At 42.0% G+C, this 25,806-nt stretch overlaps 1 protein-coding gene across 3 annotated transcripts in view; it reads right to left on the reverse strand.

Moving 5' to 3' along the window:
* The window catches only part of LOC122879205 (endothelin-converting enzyme-like 1), a 44,652-nt gene extending 21,391 nt beyond the window's left edge, over positions 1 to 23,261 (reverse strand). Inside the window, exons 1-6 of one of the 3 annotated variants that reach the window (XM_044203056.1) lie at positions 23,058 to 23,261; positions 12,825 to 13,697; positions 11,909 to 11,977; positions 11,219 to 11,329; positions 11,046 to 11,138; positions 10,212 to 10,336 (exon numbers count right to left, since the gene is read on the reverse strand). In XM_044203056.1, coding sequence (XP_044058991.1) covers positions 10,212 to 10,336; positions 11,046 to 11,138; positions 11,219 to 11,329; positions 11,909 to 11,977; positions 12,825 to 13,682 — 1,256 coding nt within the window. In that variant the 5' untranslated portion in view covers positions 13,683 to 13,697; positions 23,058 to 23,261. Of the gene's footprint in view, positions 1 to 10,211; positions 10,337 to 11,045; positions 11,139 to 11,218; positions 11,330 to 11,908; positions 11,978 to 12,824; positions 15,976 to 23,057 lie in introns of those variants that run through there. The other 2 variants (XM_044203055.1, XM_044203057.1) reach the window with 2 other exon arrangements.
* Between the last annotated feature and the right edge of the window lie 2,545 nt (positions 23,262 to 25,806).

Genomic DNA, 25,806 nt, shown 5'->3' on the forward strand with positions numbered 1-25,806 from the left:
GTGATATAGTGTGACAGTGGACTATGACATACCTATAACTGGAGTTACATCCAGGTAACTTTTATTTCACCTTGCGTCATTACTGAATAGGAGACTTCTCCTGTGCAATCAGTGTAGTTGATTCATTCAAGAGCGGCAGTCAGATGTTTGCAGTGGAGATGGCTTTGCTAGATGTGTGTTATAAAGAGAAGATTACTGAGCCTTTTTTCAACTTCCTTAACGTTGTCTTCACTCTCATCAGTCTCCATCGGCAACGCGCAACTACAAACCCATCTTAAAAAGGAATAATCTACACTGAGCTGTGTGGTTAACAAGACGGTGTACAGCCATGCTAGCAGTTCTGTGAGGCTGTATTTAAGCACATCAGTGCTTTGAGATAAATGCTAATGTCAGCATGCAAACATGCTCACAGTGACAAGTTAACATAGTGATGGTAAACAGGTATAATGTTTAGCATGTTTAGCGTGTTGGCTTGCTAACATCAGCTGAGACGTATCGGAATGTCAAATTGTGTAGTTCATGAATATCTGTACCAAAGCGTGTGTATGGCTGAAAACAAAACATTACTTTTGGACCTGGGCTTTACCTCAGCAGAGTGGATTACTTTTATAACCACACAGAGTGGATTATTCAAAACTGCCCCAACCGAAACATCAACCAAACAACCAAAACATATACGAGAAATATATAAGAGAAAACGCTCAGGTGTTGTTTTGGAAGACATGACAAATGAGCTATACAGTATATATAGAGTGGAAAACTTAGACTCATACTTTGATGCAGTATACTTTATAAAGTGAACCTTTGTATTGGATCTTTGTCAGCCATTGATTAAATGTTGATTTACTATTATATTAAGTATGAGAAGCTGTAGCTTGGTAACAGCTGGAAAGAGGATCCCTCCAGATATTAGTATTAAGTTAGAGAAGTGATGAGGCTGCTATGGTTATCGGAAAATGGTGCACACCATCTGACCAATCAGAATCAAGTCTTCTTCATGGCCTTTGTTTATCCACTTATATTTCAGGATGTTGTGAAATACAGGAAATCATCAGGTTATTAAAAACAAAACTTCAGTTACCCAACAGTTTAGAGTTAGTCATGCTAGCAATTTAACTTAATAATGTGGTACCAACTTCTAACATACTACATCTTGTAATATAACTTGTTCTATTACTGTTTTGACACCAGACCCACATCTCCTTCAACATAAAACCTTCACTTGGCACACATGGCAACAAACAATTCCTAAACTTTTCATTACATGGTGACTAGAAAGGACTCTTCCAAAACATGTAACCCATGATCAATTTGCTCCCTAGAAACTTCCATACAGGCTCAAATCACCCCCCTCTCCCCTACATGGTCACACGTGTATATGCCAGTGTGTGCTTTGTGCAGTAATGGAGTCACAGCGGAGCTAAATGAAAGCAGAGGGCCTGTCAGTGAAAGCGCTGTACAGATCAAGCAGTAGGTCTTAATCACCGGAGGAGTGAGTGAAGGCTCATTAGCTGAATGGATTTTAATGGGGCTAGTTAGGGAGATGAAAAGACACTGTCCCTGTGCACTGCATCAACACATTACCACAGGTAATGACCCTGTAGGTAATGGAGGAGGGAGGGTCTCCGCTATTCCAAACTTCACTAGAGTTACACTGTAATTTCAGACTGACGGTAAGGAGAAAGTTTGATCATTTTATATGTTAAGTAATAAAATGAAAGTGGAATAATAGGGCATACAAAAAGATAAACTACACACACAAGCTTTCAAACTGCAAACACCACAGAGACAGAAAATCTCCTTATAGTAGCATGACTGCATGTATTTTCAGCTCAGGAGGCCCTGCTGGGAATCAAACCTCGACTGCTGAAAGTTTCAGCGCCATGGAATCCACCATTTGGCGAACAGCTTCATCTGAGAATGCTTTCCAACTACCTTGAGTGTACATCTTTAAAAGTAGTGTACCCAGCAGGAAGTGAATCCTCGACTGCGACCGTTTCACTTCTGCGGATTATTCATGAAAATAACACACACAGATTCCCACACTCACATACACACACACCCTCAAGAGTGACGGATGAAGAGAGGGAGCAGACGGAGAGAGACAGAGAGAGCGGTGGCGAGGGAGGAGTGTGTGAGAGAGACACTGGTGTTGTCATTATGCTTTCCCCTTCATTGGAGGCCTGCTCATCTGGCTAATGGGATTGGCTGCAGTCATTGCAGTGCGTGGGGACTGCACACACACACACACACACACACACACACACACATGGGAGGGAGAAAGAAGAAAAGAAAGATGGATGGAGGATGAGGAGATGGAGGTGTGACTGCTCTTGTCAGTAGACTTGTATGATGGGAAAACCATTAATGTGGGAACATGGGAGGGGTGGAGAGAGAGAATGAAGAGAAGGACTTCTTCAATAGATGCCTATAAAGATGAGTGTATTCACTGAGAAATGGACGGAGAGAAATAGATTGAGTTGTCAATAGCGACCTCAAACCACTGAGAATAAAAGAGAGGAGGAGAAAAGAAATGATGCGTAGAAAGACAATGATGGGTTGTAAAAGGAAAGGAGGAGGATGAAGTTTGAGGGATGCATGAATGGATGGATGGATGAAGAAAAATGCCCGCGGTTTTAGCAGGAAGGAAGGTAAAACGAGTGGAAGACAAAGATGCAACAAAGAAAAAATAGGGTGGGAGAAAGTACGACCAGGAAGATGAGACTAGAGAGGACAGGACGAAAACTGAAGCAAGTTAAAAGAAGGAAAGCAGGATGTAGAAGGAATGCTGATCCATTCATTGTGAACCGTCCATCCTGTCATCCTGAAACACACAACTATCTAACAGACAGCCTAACAGACAGATGAAGCACCTGTCTGTGTGTTGTTTTTACTTGTCTGTCACCTTTTCACTTCTCAGAGTGAAGAGGTGACAGGCAACTTCACACCGTTCCTCCAATTTAACAAGAATCCAAACTTTCCGCCTCTGTTTTTCTGTATTTATATGAATGTCAGCCTGTACCAACCTCTTCAACTGTGTTATATCTTCAAGTGTACTCTCCGACAGTATGTCTTTATGTCTGTGTGTATGTGTGTGTGTGTGTGTGTGCAAATGAGTGACTGAATCCAGCAGAGTATGGAAGAGTACAAAAGAGTTTTTCTGTGGTCCATTAGTGGCCTCGAGAGGGAAAAAAAACTCCTCTCCATCTGCTCTACTGGACAATGATACAACGCGCCACCACCTCTGCCACGACCCCTGACTCCCACTACATGAAGCCAAACAATGGCACTCTGTGTGTGTGTGTGTGTGTGTGTGTGTGTGTGTGTGTGTGTTTACAGGACTCATACTTTCTGTGAGGTTAAGTGTGCAGGAGAGTTATATAAAACATAGACATGCAATTCTCTGGTATTCTTTGTTTTTTGCATGTCTCATGATATGCTATGCTCAGCTGGATTAGCAACTAGGCAACCATGCGGGTGGTTAATCATCCTTGTTTTATCAATGCACTGGTACTGTGGGAAATACCAACTCTCCATATCACACATCAAGAAAAATCTAATAAATTGGCTGGAAGTTCAAACTGCTTTTAGAGCAGACAGCGGTGGATTTAAGAAAATAAAAAATGTCCATGGTAATTGACCTTGAACACAACTGTCAAATATGAGCACTTGCTTTGATTGCAATTATGTTATTTTAGTTGCCATTATGTTATTTTATTTTTAGCCATACTAGCAGAGTGGCAATGTTGGTATGCCAGTCGGTCCACCACTTTGGTCCAGACTATCTCAACAACTATTAGATGGACCACCATGAAATTTTATACAGACATTCATGATGATGAATCTTAACAACTTTGGTGATCCTCTGAGATTTTACGTTGCGCCACCATGAGGTTGATGTTCATGGTTTTGACTGAAACATCTCAACAAATATTGGATGGGTTGCCATGAAAACTGGTACAGATATATTTATACTCCCTTAGGATGACTTGTAATAACTTTGGTGATCCCCTGACTTTTCATCTAGCACCACCATCAGTTCAAATTTTTAATTAGTCCAATACTTTAATACTTCAATACTACTATTAAGACTTTGTTATTGCACATATGCAGTTAGTAAGATAACCCACGGTGCTAGTAGAATGAAAACATGACTAAGTAGCTTAGAAAGTCAGCTAAGCCAGAAGTGGAACAAAAAAGGTTTTTGACTGCATAACATAATATATTCAACATCAAGGAATGGGTTGAATATTTCCAAATGTTTCCTTTTTTGAAAGCAGCTCAGTGGGATTTACCTTGTGGATAGAAATTGAAAACTTGAATTTGGATGTTAATAAACTGTCAGAACCAGATTATCAGTTCTCTGCCCTTCTTTGGAGTTGTATTACTCAGTATTGGAATACAAGTCAAAAAGTTACAACTGACTGGCTTTCCAAGGGGCAAGTTTGATTTTATATCGCTGTGCCTACTGTAAGTACAGCCTCACAGAGCCACTAGCATGGCTGCAGACTCTTGTTATATCATTTTGTTGATGTTACTTCATTAGCACTGTCTCATATATAGAAACAATGGTAACAAAAGTAGCAATTTGTTTTTGACATTGTTCCTCATATTGGTGTTTCATTAGGGTATGGATTACTAGGAAGAGTAAACATATTAACACATTTTACCCAACAGAAGGAGGAGTAAAAGAAGGTGGATTTTCTTTCTGACAGGATTTGCACCAACAGGTTCAAATTCACATTGTTATCCCAGTGTAAGTGCTAACTTCAGTTTCATTGGTGTCTGTTTTTATTTGTGTGCATGGGTGTTGTTGCTTTCAACAAGCTGCATGACTGGTGAATACCAGGCAGCAGTGGAGAGACCCCTTGATGTGAGGAACAACCGGGGCATTTTAACAGAGTCCTCATAAGCTATGCTAATGAGCAACACCCCCCAGGAAATGGAATAGCTCTATTCCTCCATTTGTATGTGTATGACGTGTGTGTGTGTGTGTGTGTGTGTGTGTGTGTGTGTGTGTGTGTATGAACTAGCAATGCCAACCTTTGTTTAAACCCTGATAATGAACTTCCTGGGAGACAGAACCTGGAGACGGACTGGAGGTGGGAGGAAGATGGAGAATGAGAAAGTGAAAAAGACAAGAGATTAAAAAGAGAAAGAATGGCAAGAGAGGAGAGAGCAGGAACAGGTGAGCATGAGGATGACAGGAGGTAGAGAAGTGACAGAGGCAGATATGGATAGAAAACAACTGAGGAGGTGCAGATGGAGAGAGTGGTGATGAGGGATCGAGGCAGAAGTGGGGGAAAGAGAGGGTTATCATGCAAAGTTGAGAAGGAGAGATTTAGTGAGGGGGGAGAAGGAGAGGGAGACAGATGGAGAGAGCTGGGGAGCAGGGGACTGAAGAGAAAAGAGTATGGTGAGGGGAGTGTGAGAGAGAAGAACAGACTGTCAGAAAGTTACAGACAGAGTCAGAGAGAGAGGAAGTCTTAAAAGTTCAAACTGCTACCTCCCACTCCGCCAGGAAAAGAAACAAAAGACAGATTTAATGTTAGGAATAACAAAAATAAAAATATGCATGTCTTTCTCAAATTATGAGATAGTCCCAGTTATGACAGTAAATCAAAATTATGACAAAATGATTTCTTAAAAGGGTTCTCTACCAAGTTTACACATAAAGAGTAATTTACTTTTCAGCAATACTACTTAGCATGTGAAAACAGTTGTATAATGTCCTTTGAGGTCCTGATGTGGGTTTTTCCAGATTGAACTGAGACTACTCTCCACCTGTCGAATTCATACTCCAAATAAATAGGGGGCAGCATATCACATACCAGGTCATAACTGCTGCTAAACTGCTCTTAGCTAGTTAGCTCAGTTAGCCGTACAACTAACATAGCGGTCCTATTAGCTGACTGAGCACCAGAACTGGAGTTGGGGAGAGGGCAACAGAACTGGGATTAGCAGCCTCCCAGTGAACAGGACCAGACCTGGATCAAACGAAACCGATGGCGGCCACTTTGACGACAGGGAATACAGGATCGAGGTGATTTACAGCAGCTCTGACCAGGACTCTGACTCCTCGGTCCTTTGTCAAGGGGGAGAGGAGCGAGAGTGAGGTCGGGCATCAGGGAGGCAGCGACAGCATGTAGAGCCAGAATATTTTTCACATCTAACGTGGTGGATTAAGGATTTATTTCAACCAAACCAGAGTTGGTGATTGTTGGAGCTCCGAGCTCCGAGCTCCCAGTCTGGGTAGAGTCAGCAAGCTAATAGCACTAGCTGCACAGCTAACAGAGCTAACAGTAGCTATGGTTAGCAGTAGTTAGTGGTTACTTTAGCAACAAGTCATCCAGCCATCTGTCCATCAAGAAACTAATTAACTTTCTTTCACAACTGAAAAAGCACTTTGTGCGAGTCACACTGAACAGCCTCCAAAAACTTGAAGAGTAGTCCTGAGCAGAGTAGTCTCGCATAGCAAGACCTATCTTCACACTTAATTTTAGCGCTATGACCAGAGCGGTCGAATAACTCAGACAGACTGAGCAGGTCGCATCCCTGTACTTGGGCACGCTCAGAGCCTCGCTCTAGCTCTGTTTGAGGGAAAGCCAAACTAGCCACTAGGCGTGTATGCAAATGTGTGCCTTGGTTATGTAACCAAGGTACGGAACAAGAGGCAGGAATTCCAACAAGGCGTATCAGGCAGTTGCTGTGTCTCAATTCGTGCCCTTCTGTACTTACACTTGCTATTTTGAGTGCATACGTGCATTCATACTGACAATTATGGCAAAATGCAGTGCACTACGAGTACCCGGATGGTGTCCTCATAATGGTCAAAAAGTTGAGTGTGGAACGCTGCACACTTCTCTCCCTCAATGGTCACCATCTTGGCTATGTAGAGGAAGGGGAGGGGTTCATTTAGCAGTCTGTGATGATTTGGTACCCTGAAAAATAATGTGAACGCAAGCTAGCTAGCTAGCTAACAAGCAAATAAAAGTAAAATCATGTTCATTTTTCTTAAGTTTTAATACTGTCAAGTGAGCAAACTAGCCAGCAGGTATTTTGGCGGCCGACAGTCACGGCCAAATGTTGGCGGCAATGCTCTGTCTGGTTGCAATTTGCCATTAAAAAGAAGAAGAAGCGGTAGAAACACTACCCTGTCGGAATTCACGCACTTCGCATGTAAGTACATAGTGCACAGTGCACTACATGGAAGTGTACTAATGAAAGTATCCAAATTGAGACACAGCTAGTGTTTTCCATGGTGTTTTCTGTGGGAGAGAAGACTTGTCCCTTTGGTACGGACTTTGGGCTTTGTGACTTTTCAGACCTTTTACATGCACAAAAATGCTATACAACACAATAAAGGGCAGGGAAAAGCCAAAAGCATAACATGTCCTCTTTAAATAATTCTTTGTCTTTCTAAGTCAACATTTGACTTTATCGTTATTGTGATTTAGTTTAGGTATTGTTATTTTGTAGTCGCATGCTTAAGATGTGACTGGCAAGTAGCACTAAATACAACTCAGAAATGGGAAGTCGAGTGCAGATCCACACTGAAGCCCATATTAGCTGAATGATATAGCTGACTGAGTGAACATGTGATAAAAGGGAGAGAAGACAGGATGTCAGATAGACACAGGTGGAGGGAACAAAAGACAGGGAGCGAGGATGATTGAAACTAAATGTAAAATCTATTTCTAAAGCCATCAGGGGGGATGGATGGACAGGCGACTCAAAGAAAAGACTGGTAAACAACAAGGGAAGAGACAGAGCATCAACCCCAGCTTCTGCAACCTGAGGAGAAGTGAACCTGGGGAAATGGATGTGACAGTGACGATGGTAGCTGTACTTTTACAGATGGGATTATGAATCTTTTAATGATATGACCCTAACCTAATGCGTATGTGTGTTGGAGTGTTGTGATTAAAAAGTACATTTCACAAAGAAGGGAGACCAGATAAAAGAGATAAGGAAAATGGAGTGCAAAACAGATAGTAGAACATTTGATATGGAAGAGATGTTTACACTGATGGGAGCTGAGCTAAATCACTGCAAAAAGAAAGATCCTATCTTTTGTTGTGGCAGATAAAATTAAGCAGTATAAAACACTAAAGAATTTTTAAGTGAAGAATAACATTTAATTGTAACCTGTAAAAATGTGAATGGAGAAAGAAAAAAGAGCAAAAAGCAGGCCACAAATTGAGCAAAAGCGTTTGTAAAAAATGTCCACAATCCATTCTGTATGTTGCATGATACCACAGTGCAGAAAGGATTGCTGGTAAACCCACATCCAAGCACAGCTTTGCTCTAATCCAGTTCTTTTTTTGTATGCAGGACACCTTCCCTCAAACAGCTGTACGCAGCACTGTTGCAATACTGTTTTGTGAAAAGTTTGGTTCAACCTGCTGGATATGTCTGGATCTCTGATTCTGTCCTCAGCACTGGGGCAGGGAAATACTGAGATCTGTAGATAGGTTGTCCACACTTTTCTTGCTTAGCAGTGAGGGGACTAGTCATGTTAGGTTATGGGTCTTTTTCTGGGTTTGTACTTAGCTCTTAGAGAAAGTACTGTATTCTTCTAACCTGGTGTGTACAAAATGTCTTACAGGTTAAGGCACTGATTGGTTAACCTGAAGGATGGAAGGACAGGTGGAGGGTTTGCTGTAACCTGGGTCCATGTTAAGCACTTGAAGGAATGTTTTGGTGGTGCAGTCTCAGCTATGCTGCCAGTCACTTTACCTAGCAGGAAGGTAATACGGCACAAAGGAAGATAGCTTTACAGCACAACAGTTCTTCCTAAACAGGTGAAGGCTGTCAACTAATCAGGCTAAAATATGATTTTTCTGGGTTCAGACCTCTGTTCTGCCCACATCTCATTTGTTAAGAGATTCACATTGGTCTGGTGTTGTGCCCTTTGTTTGGAGAAACAGTTGCCCAATCAGAGAATGGTATACTGCAGCTGAAGAAGTTGTTTTAAGTCGACTTGTATTTCTTTGAGTGTGGTGAAAATGTAAAAGTTATCTGCTCCTAGCAACTGCTACCACAGCTTCCGTGTCGGCAGGACGAATACGTTGTTTTCGAAAACAAAATAAAGCACCTCAACCTCCCAAAAATGTATTAGCTAACATGAACAATGTTAGACTGAATGAATAAATGAAATGGCAATTCAGCCTGATTATCAGACTAGGTAGTAGCAGGGTTCCTGGGAAATGTGGTCTTCATTTTGAGAAACACTGTACTGACTCATATCGTGTCTCACTGGCATCAGATAGCTCGACACCTATACTGTTCGACAAAAATCTGTTCCCATCGGTCATTCCCATGTAATCCACCTCTGATAAAGTGAATATATTGCATTTTGATTGATTTATTGATTACTTATCTTGTGTATGACTGATCAACGCTACACCAGTGTGAAATCCCAGACTTGCGCTAAATCAGTCAGAGGTTGTAGCATACAACATGGTAGATACTGTAACGGGTGGATATCTGGTGAGTCATGAAATTACCAAAATGTCTGAATAAGTTATGCTGCTATACAGACAGACAGACAGACAGACGTGTATCCAGTCTCAGACATAAATGACAAGCAAGTAATCCACCTGTCAGTCATGCGGCTATTCAGCCATGCATGAGGGCTGAGTGCTGTTGTGTATTTGTGTTGAGCACAGTGACTATTGGCAAACTGTCAGTCGCTGTGACACACATCCTGACGTGCAGCAGCCCTCTAAGGCCTCCCCTGGAGTCTGTCAAGAGGAAGAAGGGGAAAGAAAGTGTGTGTGTGTGTGTGTGTGTGTGTGTGTGTGTGTGTGTGTGTGTTGGTCCATGTGCTTCTTTCTGAGTCTGCAGGTGGCAGAAAAGTGTACGTGTAGATCAATAATAATCAGCTGCAATAGAACTGGAAGTTCACCCAACAGTGACTCACCCCAAACACACACAAATACATGCAGCACTCAAAAACCAGTTCATACACCTCGTGACATTGCGTTGTAGCCCAAACTATAGTGACAGCCCTAAACTAAAGGCAATACACACACACACACACACACACACACAAAACAACCTCAAACAAAAGCGCTTACTCACTCTCAAAAAGTACCGACTCAAAAATTCATGCGTCTAATTTAATCGATTTTCTATACCTCAGCGGCCTCATCTTTCTCTCTCTCCTCTCCACACCCCCACCAGCCACCCGCTCTCTCTTTCTTTACCTCTTCGAGGTGGTCTTTATGATGTCAGAGACTTTCTGTATGTAATCGGTGGCGAGCACCACAATCTCTTCGTCTTCTGAGAAGTTGTCGTAGAAGATTCTGTCCAGCAAGCGTTTCCAGTGAAGCTATGGTGAGAGGAGGAATGACACGGTTTTAGTTTTTAAAGAAAAAAGTTCAAGCAAATATTGTAAATAGCAGCAACACACAGAATCTAATCTGCTTCTGTCCATGCTTCTCTTTTTTTCTTGTCAGCGTCTCGCACACCCCTTTTATTTCCATGCACGTTCACGTTCAGTTTTTCTGGCTGAGAAGCTAAAAATCTAACTCTTTATCTTCCTCTTGGAACATGTCCAGTTTCCATCTCTCCTTCTTCCCTTCATTCATCATCCATCCCTCCCATGAAACATCTTGAGGATTCGTTGTCAGTGTTCCTGCTGCTTCAGAGGAGAGCCTCCTCCTTCTTCTCTCTCTCCCTCCCTGCCTGTGCCTCCAGTGTCTTTCCCTCTCCTCTCCTCTCCCTCCATCATTTCCAACACCCCCCAATGTCTCCTCATTTTCTCCTTTTCTTTCTACCTGCTTCTTTCATCCCTCAATCTCCTCATCTACCCCTGCAGGCCGGACAGCTTTTGTGAGTCACTTAGGCCTCTCTGTGTATGTGTGTATGTGTGTAGCGCTTCACTACCCCCAAACACACACACTCTGCCCCTGTGCACTCGCCACACTACTTAAAATGCTCAGTTGGAGTTCAAATCTTAATCCATCACGTCTGCTTCTACCCAAAATGCATGTGCATGTGTGTGTGTGTGTGTGTGTGTGTGTGTGTGCAGTACTCACACTGGGAGCGATGCGCTGTAGCTGCCTGAGGGTGATGCGGTTATACATGGTGCTGATGTCCTTTCTTTGGTCATCATATTCTGACACAGTGATCTGGAGAGAGAGAGGAGATTTTACTCACACTGCACACAAGTGCATGCATGCATGCACATGAACACACACATGCAGCTCACATTGGCCAGACGGGTCTCCAGCTGTATAATCTCCTTGGACTTCTGTGTGGCGTTGTGAGCTCCCAGCATGCTCAGCAAGCGCTCCATCAGGGCCTTGTACGCTGCCAGGATCTGAGAAGCACGATGACATCAGCACTAATAGACAGGAGGAACTGCGACATCATCAGTAATGGCTGGTGACGGGGGTGACATGTGGCAAAGTGGACAGGATAACAAAAGCACAGCGGGTGACAGAGGAAAACAGGTGGATTGATGAAGAAGAGAGAGATGAGTCAATAGGACAGATGGAAGAGGAGAGGAGCGAAGGAGGGAAAAGAAGGATTAAGGTAAACAAGGAGGAAAGGACGGCAGTAGGAGGGGAGTTTAGGAAGGAGAGAAGGAGCCTAACGGAAGTCAAGTATGAGGTAAAGGAAGGAAAAGATGAAGGTAGGAGGGAGAGAAGGTGGGAGGAAGGGGAGAGGAAGAACGTGGATGGAGGTAAACAGGAAGTGCGGGTGTGGGGGGGGGGGGTACAGGGAGAAAATTAGGTGATGGGAAGGAGGGAGAGAGGGAAGAGTTAGATAAATAGGTGGACTAAAAGGGGAAAGAAAAGGAGGGAAGGAAGGGAGGAAGAAAAGGGGAGACTGAATGATGTAGGGTGACGGAGCTGGTGGGGCGGCGTTAAAGAAGGAGGTAAGGAAGCATGTTTACCTTCACACTGTCCTCATCCTGTCCCAAGTAGAGGCTTCTCTCAGGCAGTGTGAGCCCCTCCTGATCAATCTACACAAACATATGCAGAGTCGAAAGCTCAAGCAATAATTACATGTTTTCTGGTATGTACACATATGTGACTGTGTTGCTAAGCCCACAGCTGATGCATTTTCAAAGGTTTGGTTAATATTTTAATAATCTGTAATATTGCCAACATTTACAAGCCATTCAACTGTGTGCTAAACATTTGAATTATTTATCACATTTAACAAGTAATGCCCACACGTAGAGTTATTCTGTGTCGCACTGTGATATTCATCATCTCAGATAGTGGCCAACTAATAATACTCAACTTTAATATCGCCACTGTCCAGTGCAAACCATGCATCTCCAAATTTGTTGATTTTGAATTTCGAATAATGCGTTCCTTTATGAGTTGAAAAAATATCCCTCCTTCTTAAGCCAAACCACAACAAAGCCCATTTGATTGTCTGAAAAATGCATCGTCACAAAGCTGAAAATTGGGCTGTTTTTGCTAGTTCATGAAAAGCTGACATCTTGAAGATACATGGTTTTCAAAGGTCAGCAGCAATATTGGATGTCTTCCCTGATAAGACTAAGTTGATATATTTTAGTTATTATTACTTTTTGTCAAACTGTGCATCAGACCAGATGTTACAAACCTCAGGGTGCCAGTCTATAAAAACTGAAATGAAAGTTAAAGTTAAAATATTCTAGTTCACCTACTTGCTTTTTCTGGGGCTTTCATACATATCTCACAGCCGTTTTCAACAAATGGAACTTGTTAACATTTCTAGGATAACACACACAAACTCAAATACACTTGTGGCCTTACAAACACACATGTCATGCATTTATAAACGCACACTCAGTTCCCCAACATCCTTTTCCTCACCCTGATTGCATTCCTCGAGGAGTTTTTGTCATCCACATTGACAGTGAGGGAGAAGAAGACAGCAGTGCTGTACACCCCCTGGGTCCTGTACAGCAGCTCATTGAAGTCCGGTCTCTGCGGGGCACCCTCTCTGTCCCACCCAGCAGCACCGGGCGGAGCCCCCACCAGGTCCCACCCCCCACAGCTGTCTATCACCTCCGTCATGGGGTCAGATCCGAGCTTGTCGATCTCCTGGATGTTGATGCAGGATCGATAGAACTCCTTGACTTTGCGCTCTGCTGAGTTGGGCCCACGCCTCTGTATCGGCTCCAGCAGGAGGCGCTGTAGTTTCTCCTCATTGTGCTCTCCTATGGCGGTGATGATGCCGTAGCTGAGCTTGTCCTCAGGGATGCCGTGGCGCCTCAGCCAACCGCCACAGGCGAAGGAGTAGAAGTCCTGACAGGGTTGGATGGTTGGGTCAATATTGGCCTGAACGAAGCGTGCGGCTCGCAGCAGGGAGCGTTTGTGTTGGCAGTCCTGTCGGCACTGTGGGTCCTGCTGGGCGTCCAGGGAAATGTACTTGAGTGCAAGCATGCTGCCCAAGATGACACACATGCCTGCTGCAAAGACTAGTGCCGAGAGGAGGCAGATCTCCCTCCGGCTCCATCGAGGAAGCCCTCCACTGCTGCTGGTGCTGCTTAGATCTCTGTTTCGACCATTCGACAAGGTCCCTCCCCGGCCTCGTCCCATATGACGGTCCAGGCTGCCCCCCAAGTGAAGGGTCATGCCATTGCTGAGGATGTCACTGCTATAGCGACCGCCATATTTCACTTCCTGGAACTCATCATAGTGGGCAGTTAGTGAGTATGTCTTCTCCATGGCAATGGACTGTCACTAGGTAAGAAGTAGCAGAAGGGCGTAGAGAAATATATGAAAAAGGAGTTATTTCTGTTTTCTGTATTTAGTGTACAGTCATTACTACTACTGAGACAAAAGGGAGGACGCCCACTACAGGGCAGAAAACTGAAGTGATGTCAAAATCCTGTTGGCCCTCTTTAGGCAAAGTCCCATTTATTCTTTTCAAATCAAAAGCCGGCAGTGAGGGGCTCTTGTGCATGAGGAATCCTGCACTCTCTCTCTCATCCTCTTTCTCTCTGCTCCCTTTCCATTTGTTCTCCTCTCCTCCCTCTCTCCAACCAGTTACAGGTCACCTGTCCATAAAAATAGAAATGAGATAGGGGAGGGCTGTAAGTCGAGAGAGAGATAGGAAATTGAATCCACAATCCAACAGCAGAGAATCCAAATTACAACAGCAGAGAATGACAAAATAGAGCAAAATGGCACATTTTCCCCACTTTGTCTTGTTCTGTTGTTTGTCAGCTAAAGCTGTTGGATTGATTGGTGGTAGTCATCCCTCAGGGAGACGATGTCCCCGGGTGACTCATGGCTTTGGATGGATCAATGGAGACGGGAGCAGAGAGTTGAGCATCAGCTGGGCATGGAGAGGTGTGGCAATCACCGTATCTTAGCTTGTCAGTCCAAATTGATGTAAAACTTTATATTATTACAGAAGGACAGGGAGAATTTATGTCCTCGGTCACACCAAACTGAAGAAACACACGCACACACACACACACCTAAAGCACAGAGGGCATCAGCTGATCCTATGGAGATTTTAAAGGAATAGCAAGCTATCACATTACAGGCAGCTGCCAAAATACAAATCATATGCGCATATATCCCAAAGTGTTTTCATTTATACTGATGATAACGAAACTTGAACACACAGACCTACAATACACTGGATTCACAGCATGTATGCATTAATTTCATGCGGCAAAAATACCCAGACAAACACAGACACACACAAAATATATTTTTTAGCTGTTTGCATTCTCCTTTGCTTCTGCTGCATTCTACATGTAGCCTGTAGGCAATATCACAGGCCTTTAGACAGAGAGACTGACTGATAAACTGTTTTTTGGATGCTATCCCAATGTGAGTTTGCAAGCCCTTGTGTGTATGTGTGTGTGTGTGTTTTCAGTGGCTAGGCGCAGTGAACTTGCTGAAATCTGTGAAGGCGATCTGTGAAAATTGATCCCTGTTATCTCCTCTGAGAATAGCAAACTTCAGCACTGACGTCTTTAACAAGCTTTCCCTCGCCTTATGGGAGTTCTGTATGTAGATGAGAAGGAAAGAAGAAGAATGAAAGAAAGAAAGAAACAAACAAACAAAGATAGATATAATAAGTTTAGTGTTTACAGGTAAACAAAGAGATGAGTAGCGAGTATCTCATCCTATGAGAGGTGGTAATACAAATCACGAGGGAATGGCAGATGGGTTAAACTACTATGTTTTAGGGGGAAAAGGGAAGGATGACAGAAAGAATACAGGGAAAAGGGTGCATAGGTGATAAAATTCTTGTCTACCACTGCAGAGATCTGGAGTTCGAGTCCCCGTGGTGATACTTCTGGCTAAATTGTGCATTTTGTTTGGTGGTGGGAAGCCAGTGAGGGTTTTTCTTTGTAACAGCCCTGGGAATCATAATTGGTATGATTTATGTTCCAATACAGGAAGTAGTGAGCCCTTCACATAGCATTTAAATTTCCATGTAGCCATGAGGGTCTGTGTGACATAAATTTCGTCATCTGGTTATGTCTGCGAGGGTCCGCACTGCCCAAAATGAATGATAGCACCAACAATCCGCACATCGCTGTGTTTGATTGACAGCAGCTGGCAGGCTGAGCCCAGGCAGGGGAACGAGAGACAAAATAAACAAACTTATGCTGCAGCCTACATGTCATCAGACCAGTGGCTGACTGAAATGGTAGGAAAAATTTATCCAAAAACATAAATAATAAAAAATAAATAAATGAAAATACAAAATAAATAGAATATGCAGTATGCATATAAACATATAGTTTTGGCTAGCAGAAGGCTACGCTACATTACCTGTGATCCTTAGCCACTGCAACAATCGAGGAATCTCTAGGGAATTGTAGTTTTTTAGGAAATATTAGTGTTTTTAAAGCATTGGAAGTTGTAAATACTGAATTGAGAGTACAATGGGGAGTTAAGGGGGGGATGGTAAATACATTTGTGTAGTCAGATTTTAAATATCTAATTGATAAATGGGTGAACATAAATTTTAACCATATTTATTTATTATCCTGTACAATTAATTATATCTATATTTATATTGTGCAACTGTCCTTCATACATATCTATCTATCTATCTATCTATCTATCTATCTATCTATCTATCTATCTATCTATCTATCTATCTATCTATCTATCTATCTATCTATCTATCTATCTATGCCATTTCAAAAGTTTGGAATCACCTGTGATATTGATGTTTTTCTTCTTTCTTTCAATAATGGCTATTTTAACAGATAAAAACAGTATAATTATACACCAAATGTAGTATTTACATTTGAAGGAGTTTTAGAATAATTAAAACTTCCGTTTAGTCGATGTCGCCACAGTGTTGCATGACAGGGGAGAATACTGTTGTAACCATTATTTACCCCCAAATGCTCTTTGATTTTGAATTTGTTTTCCATTCCAGAAATGCGTAAGTGACCATCGACCATTTTTGAACCACAACTGTGCGATTGGGCTCTAAATATTTTGGGAACCCGTTTTTCTTTGGGCCCTCTGCAGTCTACTCAGTGGTTAGACTGAATAGGTTTAAACTGTGATTTGTCAGTCCATAGTATGTTCAGCTGCTATTCCGTGATCCAGTTCCAACAGTGCTAACCCTGGACTAACCTACTACTTCTATTTTGAAATCTGCGTTCCCATGTGTGAAAATAAACAAAAATTTGCACATAGGTCCAGTTCTATGCCAAACGTCCTCAACAGAAATTGTGGTCCAATAGTCCTGATGGTGGTGCTACAGCAACCGTCTAAAGTTTAAAACTTTGAAAATACATAATAAATCAGTCGTATGTGCTACAACGTTCACCAAAATGTCGGCCCAGCGGAGCAGAAATGTTCACTTGCTTCGAGCTGCCAGGAATTATGACGTGCATCACTCTGTTTTTCTCAAAAACTGTACAACTAATTAAACCTATCTCCTCCCACACTTTTTACAATCGACTCCAGACTTGCCACCCTGCATCTTCAGACTGTCCTCCACAAACGATCCAGACAGATCTTTGAATTTTAAAAACCCACAGTGCAGCAAAATGTTTTACTGTAAACAGCTACTGCAAATTCTCTCTAAATAAATCTCCGATGTTTATGAAAAAATATTACAAAATTCTGTAGTTATTGTAGATGTAGTGTGGTAAATTTCAGAATTGTATCTCAAAAACTGAATTTGTGACAGTATTTTGAATTCTATCCTTATGGAGTGATCAATCTTTGTAAAAAATAAATTACAGACATCTCTATGTTGTCTAGATGAAGTCCACAAATTCTCTTTTTGTCTTGATAACTGAATTTTTGACACTAGTTTGAAATCTGCCTTTAAGCCTTTATGTTAAGTCTTATTAAGCCACCTCTGATCTTCCCATTTCGGCGGGTAGCTAAACGTCATCTCAACATGCCATTGGTGATAAAGGCTGTGAGTTCAGCACCCAGGTGATGCACAATGAATATCTTACATCAGTAGTCATCAACCCTGCTCCTGGAGAGCTACTGCCATGCATGTTTTAGGTAGCTTCCCACTCTAACACACCTGATTCTACTTATCAACTCATTATCCAGCCCTTGACAAGCTTCAGCCGCTTCCTCTCACATTTTTTGCTCACTTGACACCAAACTAACAGATCATTTTTTGCTTGGCAGGTAGCTCAGTAAGATCATGACTTACCCTTGGTGTCTAAGGTTGTGAGTTTGAGTCCTGTGTGATGCATGTTTATGTCTACTCAGCCATTGTGCTGTGTGGATTAGAAAGCCTAGGGTTTAATAACTTTGGTCTGGGAGGGACTGCATTTGTCTTATTTTTTTCATCTTCCTCCTTCTTCTTCTTCTTCCTCCTCCTCAAAATGTCCAGCCCCAACTCACAGCTGCACAGTAGCTATAATTCCATCTTGTTATAAGCATTATTGTGCACTTGACACTGAAACCTGTTCCTATTTAAATCTGCACAGATTTTGATGCTAAGCTTCCAATTTCTTTTACCAATGACTGCTGATTTCTTATTTTCTTATTAAACTGTTGCTCAGCTGTATCTTTGTCTCTTTCTGCCCTTTCAGTTGTCAGCCTGGTCGAACCATTGTACAGTGTTTTGTTCTCCTTGTACAAAATATTACTTTTTTTGCAAACCCTTCATACAAAACAGCATCTATTTGTAAAGAGGACCTTCCACAACCTAAAAGCATGAACGACCATTCAGAAATATAGAGTATTCCTCTCAGCCATCTGACTGTACCAATCAAGCTTTTGTGGGAGATGACTCCTTTTGAATGGTAGAGTATGTATGTGTATATATATATATATATAAGTGCAATTATTCATCACATATATCTGTATAAATGACAGGTGTATATAGTGTTTATAGCTCTTGTTTTCTATTCTGTATTTCTATTTTATTTCTATTGTATGTGTATTTTTTATCTATCAACCTTTTTCCTGTACGTGTTGAATCTTGAGCTGCTGTAACAAGCCAATTTCCCCGCTGTGGGATCAATGAAATTTATCTTATCTTGTCTTATTTGACGGCACCCCCAGTTGTTGACTAGGCTCACATGACATGTGAAGTCAAGAGCTCTCTATAACAGTTGGTTTTGTTGCTGGATTATAAGCCTTCAAACATGCACCAAGCTCAAGGTTCAAAGCAGGAGCCATGAAGAATCTTCACACTGACTAATCTTACTCTCCAGGTCGCGGCCTTTCCAACGATGTATCTGGTTCAGCTCCGACATTTAAAATGAAGCTTTTTGTTTGTTTTTTCTTTTTTAGTGGAACTTCAGTGATTATTGTTCAATACTGCTGACAATCTAAGGCCTTACTTCAGGCTTGGAGGAAGGCCTGAAGTGCTTGGGTTATGGCTGAAAAGACATTCACAGGTCATCAAATACTGAGGCATGCATAGGCTACTATTTCCACAACCCTGGAGATTTTTTGTATCTTTATGATTCTTTCTCTTTTTCTTCTCTTTTGGGATTTTATGTCAGCATGACATAGCCCATTCAATCAGAATCTGTTAGCCAGTGCAAGCATACAAAGAATGTGTCTTGGCATTTGCTCCCAAAAAAGCGCAACACAGAAGAAATTAAGTGTATGAAATATATGAAGGTGACAAGTGCAGGGATTAAATGAGGGATGTGAAAGGTAAAGTCCAGTTTGATAGCCCCTTCTTAAGAAAGGTGATTTCATAATTAAATATCCTCAGCCACATATTCTTGGAAATATAAAACTAAATGAGCAACTTCACATTTTACAATCACAGGCTATAAAGCGCCTTTTTCAGAGATAATGGCGTTTGGATTCAGGTTACGGTCGACGCCAAAGCGTCGGTATTGGACGACCCGGGAATGAGAACAGGTTGTGGATGGACGTTTAGTGCATCTGACTGGACAACAAGATTGCTTCTTTAACCTAAAGTGTTTTAGTTGCCTAAACATCCTGTGGTGTACTGGCTTTTATTGTAGAAATAAATTATATAAAAAACCATTGTCATTGTACGTAATTCTGGATTTTGCAGAATTATGCAATATCAACATTCTGTCTGTTGATGGAGTTGCCTTTTCACTGAGGGGACAGTGTGAACCTCCCGCGCGTTACATCTCTGTACTGGTGAAGCTCATGGCTGGCAGGTGAAAAGAAGCGGCTGGTGACAACATATAGCGCATGTCTGCTTACACTCTCTTCATGCCAACAGTAGCAGTGATGACGAGTGCAGTGCAGGGGACTAGACATTCCAAAGTGGGAGAAGATGGGGGTAAAAGGATAGTGTGTCTCTGTGAGGTGTCATTATCAATTCAACTTATCATCCATCAATCCTCTGTCTTGTTACACACACACAATTCGAAACACGCTGCATGTATAAAACCATATCCGGTCACTATGAGCGTCTTGCACTTGCATGAGCACATACTCATTGCTTTCATATAATTGATTATAATGTAAATATTATTGAATCGCATGAATGCATTTGCTCTTCCCAACTTTTCTCCCTCTCTCTTTCAAATGCACGTGCACTTTCTCATATGTCACAACTCCTTAAGCATTAAAATATATTATGATACAGGCATGCACACACACACACACACACACACACACACACACACACACACACACACACACACACACACACACACACACACACACACTATCACACTCTGACTGGACACCCAGCTTATGGCTAATGGATTGGATCTTGTGGGTACCATCACAGGGAAAGGCATGCGTGATGAATGGCTATTTACCGAACATGACAGGCCCTAATATCTGAGAGTTCTACTAATACTGCTGCACACACACACACACACACGCACACTCACACACACACACATGCATGGACACACATCAAAAACACACCCCTGATGATACATAGCACCTTGTCAGTTGTCAAGCATTTCCCATACATCTTTCCAGCAACAGACAAGCACTTATTCAATTATAGCAGTGGTGCTCAAAGTGTGGTCCAAGAACCCTCAGGGGTCCTGGAGATGTCACACAGAAAGTCCTATTAAATACAAATGACCCACAAGATTGTAAAAAAAGACACTTTAGGTGGTATGAGTGAAACGTAAGCCGTTACCAGCCAGTAGCTATATACCTTAAAATGGGAGGTACGTATGTAACGTTGATTCTACGAATTCTTGGTGACCGTCAGATGTTATATCTAGGTATTAAAATGGCTGAAAATGGCTGAAATGCATCTGTTTAGCGTGGTAGAGATAGAGGAACACCGGAGCAGCAATCTGACAGTGCTGTGACGGGGCTGAGAGTGTCAATGGTTGCTGGGATTGTTTTGAATTTGTGAAGGGGGCGCTGGTGGTTGAATATACAGTATAACTGTGGTTCAAACATAGAGGTATTTGTGGTGTGAGATTGATTCGGTAACGTTACAAGTGAAAGTGAACATTTTACTGGTGTAGATTTGTATCCAAAAAAAACTCCAATTCCTTGAAGGTTCCTGAAATGAGCAAATGAAATGCTCATTGCAAATGCAATGCAAAGCCATGTGCAACAGCATGAGCTGTACTGAATTATTGCCACAGACTTTCAGTGCTTTAGGAATTACAGGCTTTAGTGCTTTGGGAGTTAACACATCAACACATTAAAATTGTTCCCCGTGGTCTGAGAATGCAGTCAGATTTGTTGCTAGTGAGACGTAAAGTCACCTGGGGTCAACATCGTGTAGCAACAGAGTTGCAAAGTTGCCAACGATTGCTAGAGGGCACATTAAAAAGACCGTAAAAGATAGCCGTTAATATTGACTCTGTCAGTGTTGTTTACTGTTGAATCAATAGTAACGAAAAACTGTTCCACCTTCTGCTCTGTAACCAAAGACGTAACCTGCTAACCCTCACCATGCATCGCCTGCAGTTTACTACACAGGAAGCTTATGCCTTTAGCCACTGATCTGTTCGGTGTCTTCCTCAAATCTTATCACAACTATTTATATTATACTCTGAATGCTACCTTCACTTTCCATACAGCCTAACTTAACACTTAACTATCACCATAAATTCACTGAGAGCAAACTCTTTTTTTCTCCACTGCAGTTTGTGATGATATTTGGTGGTAGCCAGAAATAAGAGCTTAGCGGGAAACTCTCTGCTTTTATCTCCTCTCAGGCGAGTTACGTCACCTGAAAGCCTTCTATAAATGGGTTTATTATCCCCTAATCAAAGTGGTCACAGAGCCTGCCCCAAAAGCTTCACGGCACTCAGTGGGTTCAGCGTGGGAGTCAGCCCCCTCGAGCCTTATCACCGGTCGCCAGAGGCTGCAGTAGAGTGCTACAGTGTGTTTGTATGGGCTACAGATTTGGACACACAGCTCAAGGGTCCTGTATAGTACCAGGAGATACTTCTTAGGCTTGTACCAGAGCAGAACCGCCTTTGTGGTGCTATTAAAAACTATTTAAGTGTTGTATATCTATGAAATGTCCCGCATCAATGTTAAAAGGTCTTGGACAAACTGGGCTCTTTAATTCTAGTATTAAAACAAAAGAGTTTGAGTCATTCAACATTTAGACTTGAAGACTCACACTGTAACTCTATTAACCTCAGTGACTCCCAAAACTCCTTTTCTGGATAGAGCAGTATGCCCAACTACATTGGAAACTTTAACACTTTACCTCTATGTATAAGCACATTTTTTCAAACAGAAGCTGCTTTTATGGGTTGTGGGGTATTCCTAATGAAATATTACTGTATACATTTGTGTAAGGTCTTAAGTTATATGAGGTGTATCGGTTTCGCAATAAGCGAAGAAGTGTTCATTGCATTGATTTTGATTGATTTCTGTATAGGGGGGAAAGCGCGTCACTAGCGGTGAACAGTTAAAACGGATGAATGCATGACGGGTGGAGGTGTCAAGGCTGATGTAGCTTAGATAAACAGCGACTATTATGATTTCAAACTTTTGGAGCGATGCAAAAAAACTCGTGGTGCGTAAAGACGCAGACCAGGCTGCTGCTGGCGGGTAAAAAAAGAAAAGGAAACCCGATTAGTGAGAACAAGTAGCAGTTAGTGCTACTTTTACGCATGGCGGTAGATACGTTTTATCTGGCGAAGGGACGCAAACAAGCTACATGAAAACAGTAACTAAGAGTAGAAAAGAAATAGACCTACCATATGATAAAACACACACACACACGCATACAGTTATTCTAAATTGAGACACATTATCCTTCTGTAAGAAGTACAATCAGTCTGTGAACTAAAGTCATTTCCAGACCGACAGACCGGCTCTGCATCCACACATCCAATGTTTTCATGTTTCGTTTTTGTTTTGACAGCTTGCTCACAGAAGGCTCTTATTACTGACCATCAAAACTTCTAGACCCGTCCATGCACACCGTGAAGAAAAGACTAATAACTACGGGACCATGTGCGTAAAAAATGAGTGGATACCTCTCATCAACGTGTCGGCTGCTAAGACGTGACTTCCAAGTTAATCTGTGGCAGTTTTCCCTTTTCCCTCTCTCTGCATAATTAAAAAACCCCTTAGAGAGCCCTTAGCCTGCCGTGCCATACCCTTATGGTATACACAGGCTGGTGGGAGACAGTACTCATTAGAGGTGTGGGCAGCCCCAGAGCGATGAAAACTTGTGCAAAAAGACCTTACCTGTGGTGAGTAAATCAAAATCCCCTGTGGGAATGTAAAAGTGCCTTTTCTCCGAGTGTGTAGATAGAGGAGATCCACTCCACTGAAGGTCCGACTGGATTATCCCCCTCCGGAGATCGGCACACACCGTGGTCCGCACCGCTTTCTGCCGCCGCTGCAGCTCACAGCCTCCGATGTATGGAGGAGAGAGCGAGAGGGAGGGGAGGGAGACAGGAACGTGAGGGAGAGAGGAGGGGGTCCTTCATTAATAAGGTAAGGCACAGACGCGCGCGCGCGCGCACGCATACACACACACACACACACACACAACAGATGTTAATCCTTATGTCCACTGGTTATGTTTTTTTATTTTTCTCTCATAGGTTATATTTTTAAAAAATTGGAATTTGTGTGAGTGATTATGAAGGCAAATGCATATTTTATATGATTGTTTAAATGTTTTTGAAGCAAATACTTCTACTTAACATAACTGGTTGAGTTATTATTGTAAGTTTTTGGAAGAAGATTGACTTGAAGTTGAGACTTTTGATGCTCAATTCAGCATCAGAACATCCCCAGTTCATAAGAACAAAGCTATTGCCAACTCCTGCACATTCACACATATTTCCATCCACATTTAAAGAACATAAAAGTTATCTAAAACCTCACAATGAAAAGAAAATCACACTGTAACCCATAGTAATAATCCACAACTTCACAAAAAGCATAGGCCTACTGTACCTGCATGGCCATGAATAATGAATTAAGGAACAGATGAACATACTGTAGCCAGTAACACCTATATTAGCTATTCTTCTGTTAATGTTTAGAAAGAGTCTATTTCACTGATGGATATTATTGGACTGCAACATTTTATGGTACTATCAAATCACAAAGACTATTTTAATAAATCTTCTAGTCTAAACAACAACTAAACATTCGCTATGGAAACATTCATCTCCATGTTGCTTGAAAGTCACACAAACCAAACAAATCAAACCAAAAGGTTGACTAATATTATTATGCAAATCAGCTGAGTAACTAACTGGCCATTTCATTACTCCAATTGTTCAGTGAAAGGAAAGAGCTTATGAGAGGAAGATTGTTGGTTGGTTTTGGAGACTGTAACCACAAATATATTATTTTTTGACCTTTTGTTTGTTGACTTATTAACAAAACAGAAAATTGCTCAACAGAAGGTGCCAATTATCAAAATTGCACTTGATTGCCAAGGTGACATGCTTTAATCTCTAATGAAATGGCACATAACAATAACTGACAAAAGAAATGCTGAATAAAAGTAGCTAAATAGTGTGGTTTGTAAGTGTGCTATGGTGCAGGTATGGCTTGCGAGGAAGAGGACCCAAATGCAGACACTGGTGATGAATGAACACAGCTGGCAACAGGGAGGAAGTCCAAACAGGCACACAAAGAAAAGAGATCACATGACTCAGCAGTTCTCCTCAGCTCTACGCAGCGTTTTAGTGTCGTTCAGCTCATTGTTTTGGTTTTACGGCCTGCAACTTTTCTGTTTAGGTTCGGTTTTGGTTCAGTTGTGCAGCTCTTATCAATCTCAGGCAGCTGTTTTCAGTAAACAGGCTCTTATAAACCCATAATTTATGTTTACACTCTGCTTTAAACCATTGTGAGGTTATCAGATATTTTTATGTGATTCAGACAGTCTGGTGGGATATTTATATTTAATTAGAGGCCAGTGAGTTACATAGGAACATAGCTCCCATGATTCCAGTTGATACTAAAGGCATGCTATATTATTATGGTAGGATGAGGTTGTAGCTAAACACCAAAGTTGATATATATAGTGAAATCAATTTACCCTTTAATTTACAGATTACAGTTTTTAAGGCTGTCACCGTTTACAGTGCCTCAATATATTCTCTATCATACACATTTATGATCCAAGTGAAGTTAGTTGTTTGAACTTTCACAAATCACCGATTGCTTCATGACTGTTTGCCCACCTTTTCATTTACCACAAGCGCAAATGACTTTGTTCTGATTCTTTCATTTCTTTCTGTTATGGATGTGATTTCCTCAGCTAATTTACCTTTAGCCTGGGGCCATTTTATCCCACTTTCCCCAGCAGATCCTAGGCTCATTTTGCTAACAGGTAACAACAGTGACGGAAACGAGGCAAACCAGGCACGCTGGCCTATAATCCGGCTCAGTGAAGCAGTGGATTTGGGTTTAGCTGTCAGCCCGCACAGAAGCAGGACACTTGGCAAAATGATGCCACAACACACGCGGCCTACAGACCCAGAATTATAACGAGTGCCCCAGCAGACCAGAGAGGAGGGAGAGAGCCTCGTGCAGCCGGGGATGCTGATGATGAGCAGATGAGCTGGGATCAATGTCGGGGTTTGACTAAGAGAAGGGGAGGGAGTGTATGGATGAGTGGCGTTCCGGTCCCTCAGCACTTTGATTCATCCTCATTTTTATTAGGGTGTTATTTACACACCTGGTGCCACCGGGACAGGCACGGAAACTCACTCTCTCCATCTCTGTCTGGCTCTACATGCACACACACATATCCAAACAACAACACTGCAAACAAACACACACATCTGTGCTAACTTCCCCAAACACTTCCTCTTGATAATAATCGAAGTCGCAGACTACAAGTCTATTTTTGAGCATCTAAAATTATCCTTTTTGTCCTGGTTCACTTGATTCATCAAGGTCCCTGATGAAGCGACATCTCACAAAGGACAGAGATGATAATACTTAAATTACATACAGTGGAAAGTGT

The sequence above is a fragment of the Siniperca chuatsi genome, linkage group LG7 (genome assembly GCF_020085105.1).
Source record: "Siniperca chuatsi isolate FFG_IHB_CAS linkage group LG7, ASM2008510v1, whole genome shotgun sequence".
Lineage (NCBI taxonomy): Eukaryota > Metazoa > Chordata > Actinopteri > Centrarchiformes > Sinipercidae > Siniperca > Siniperca chuatsi.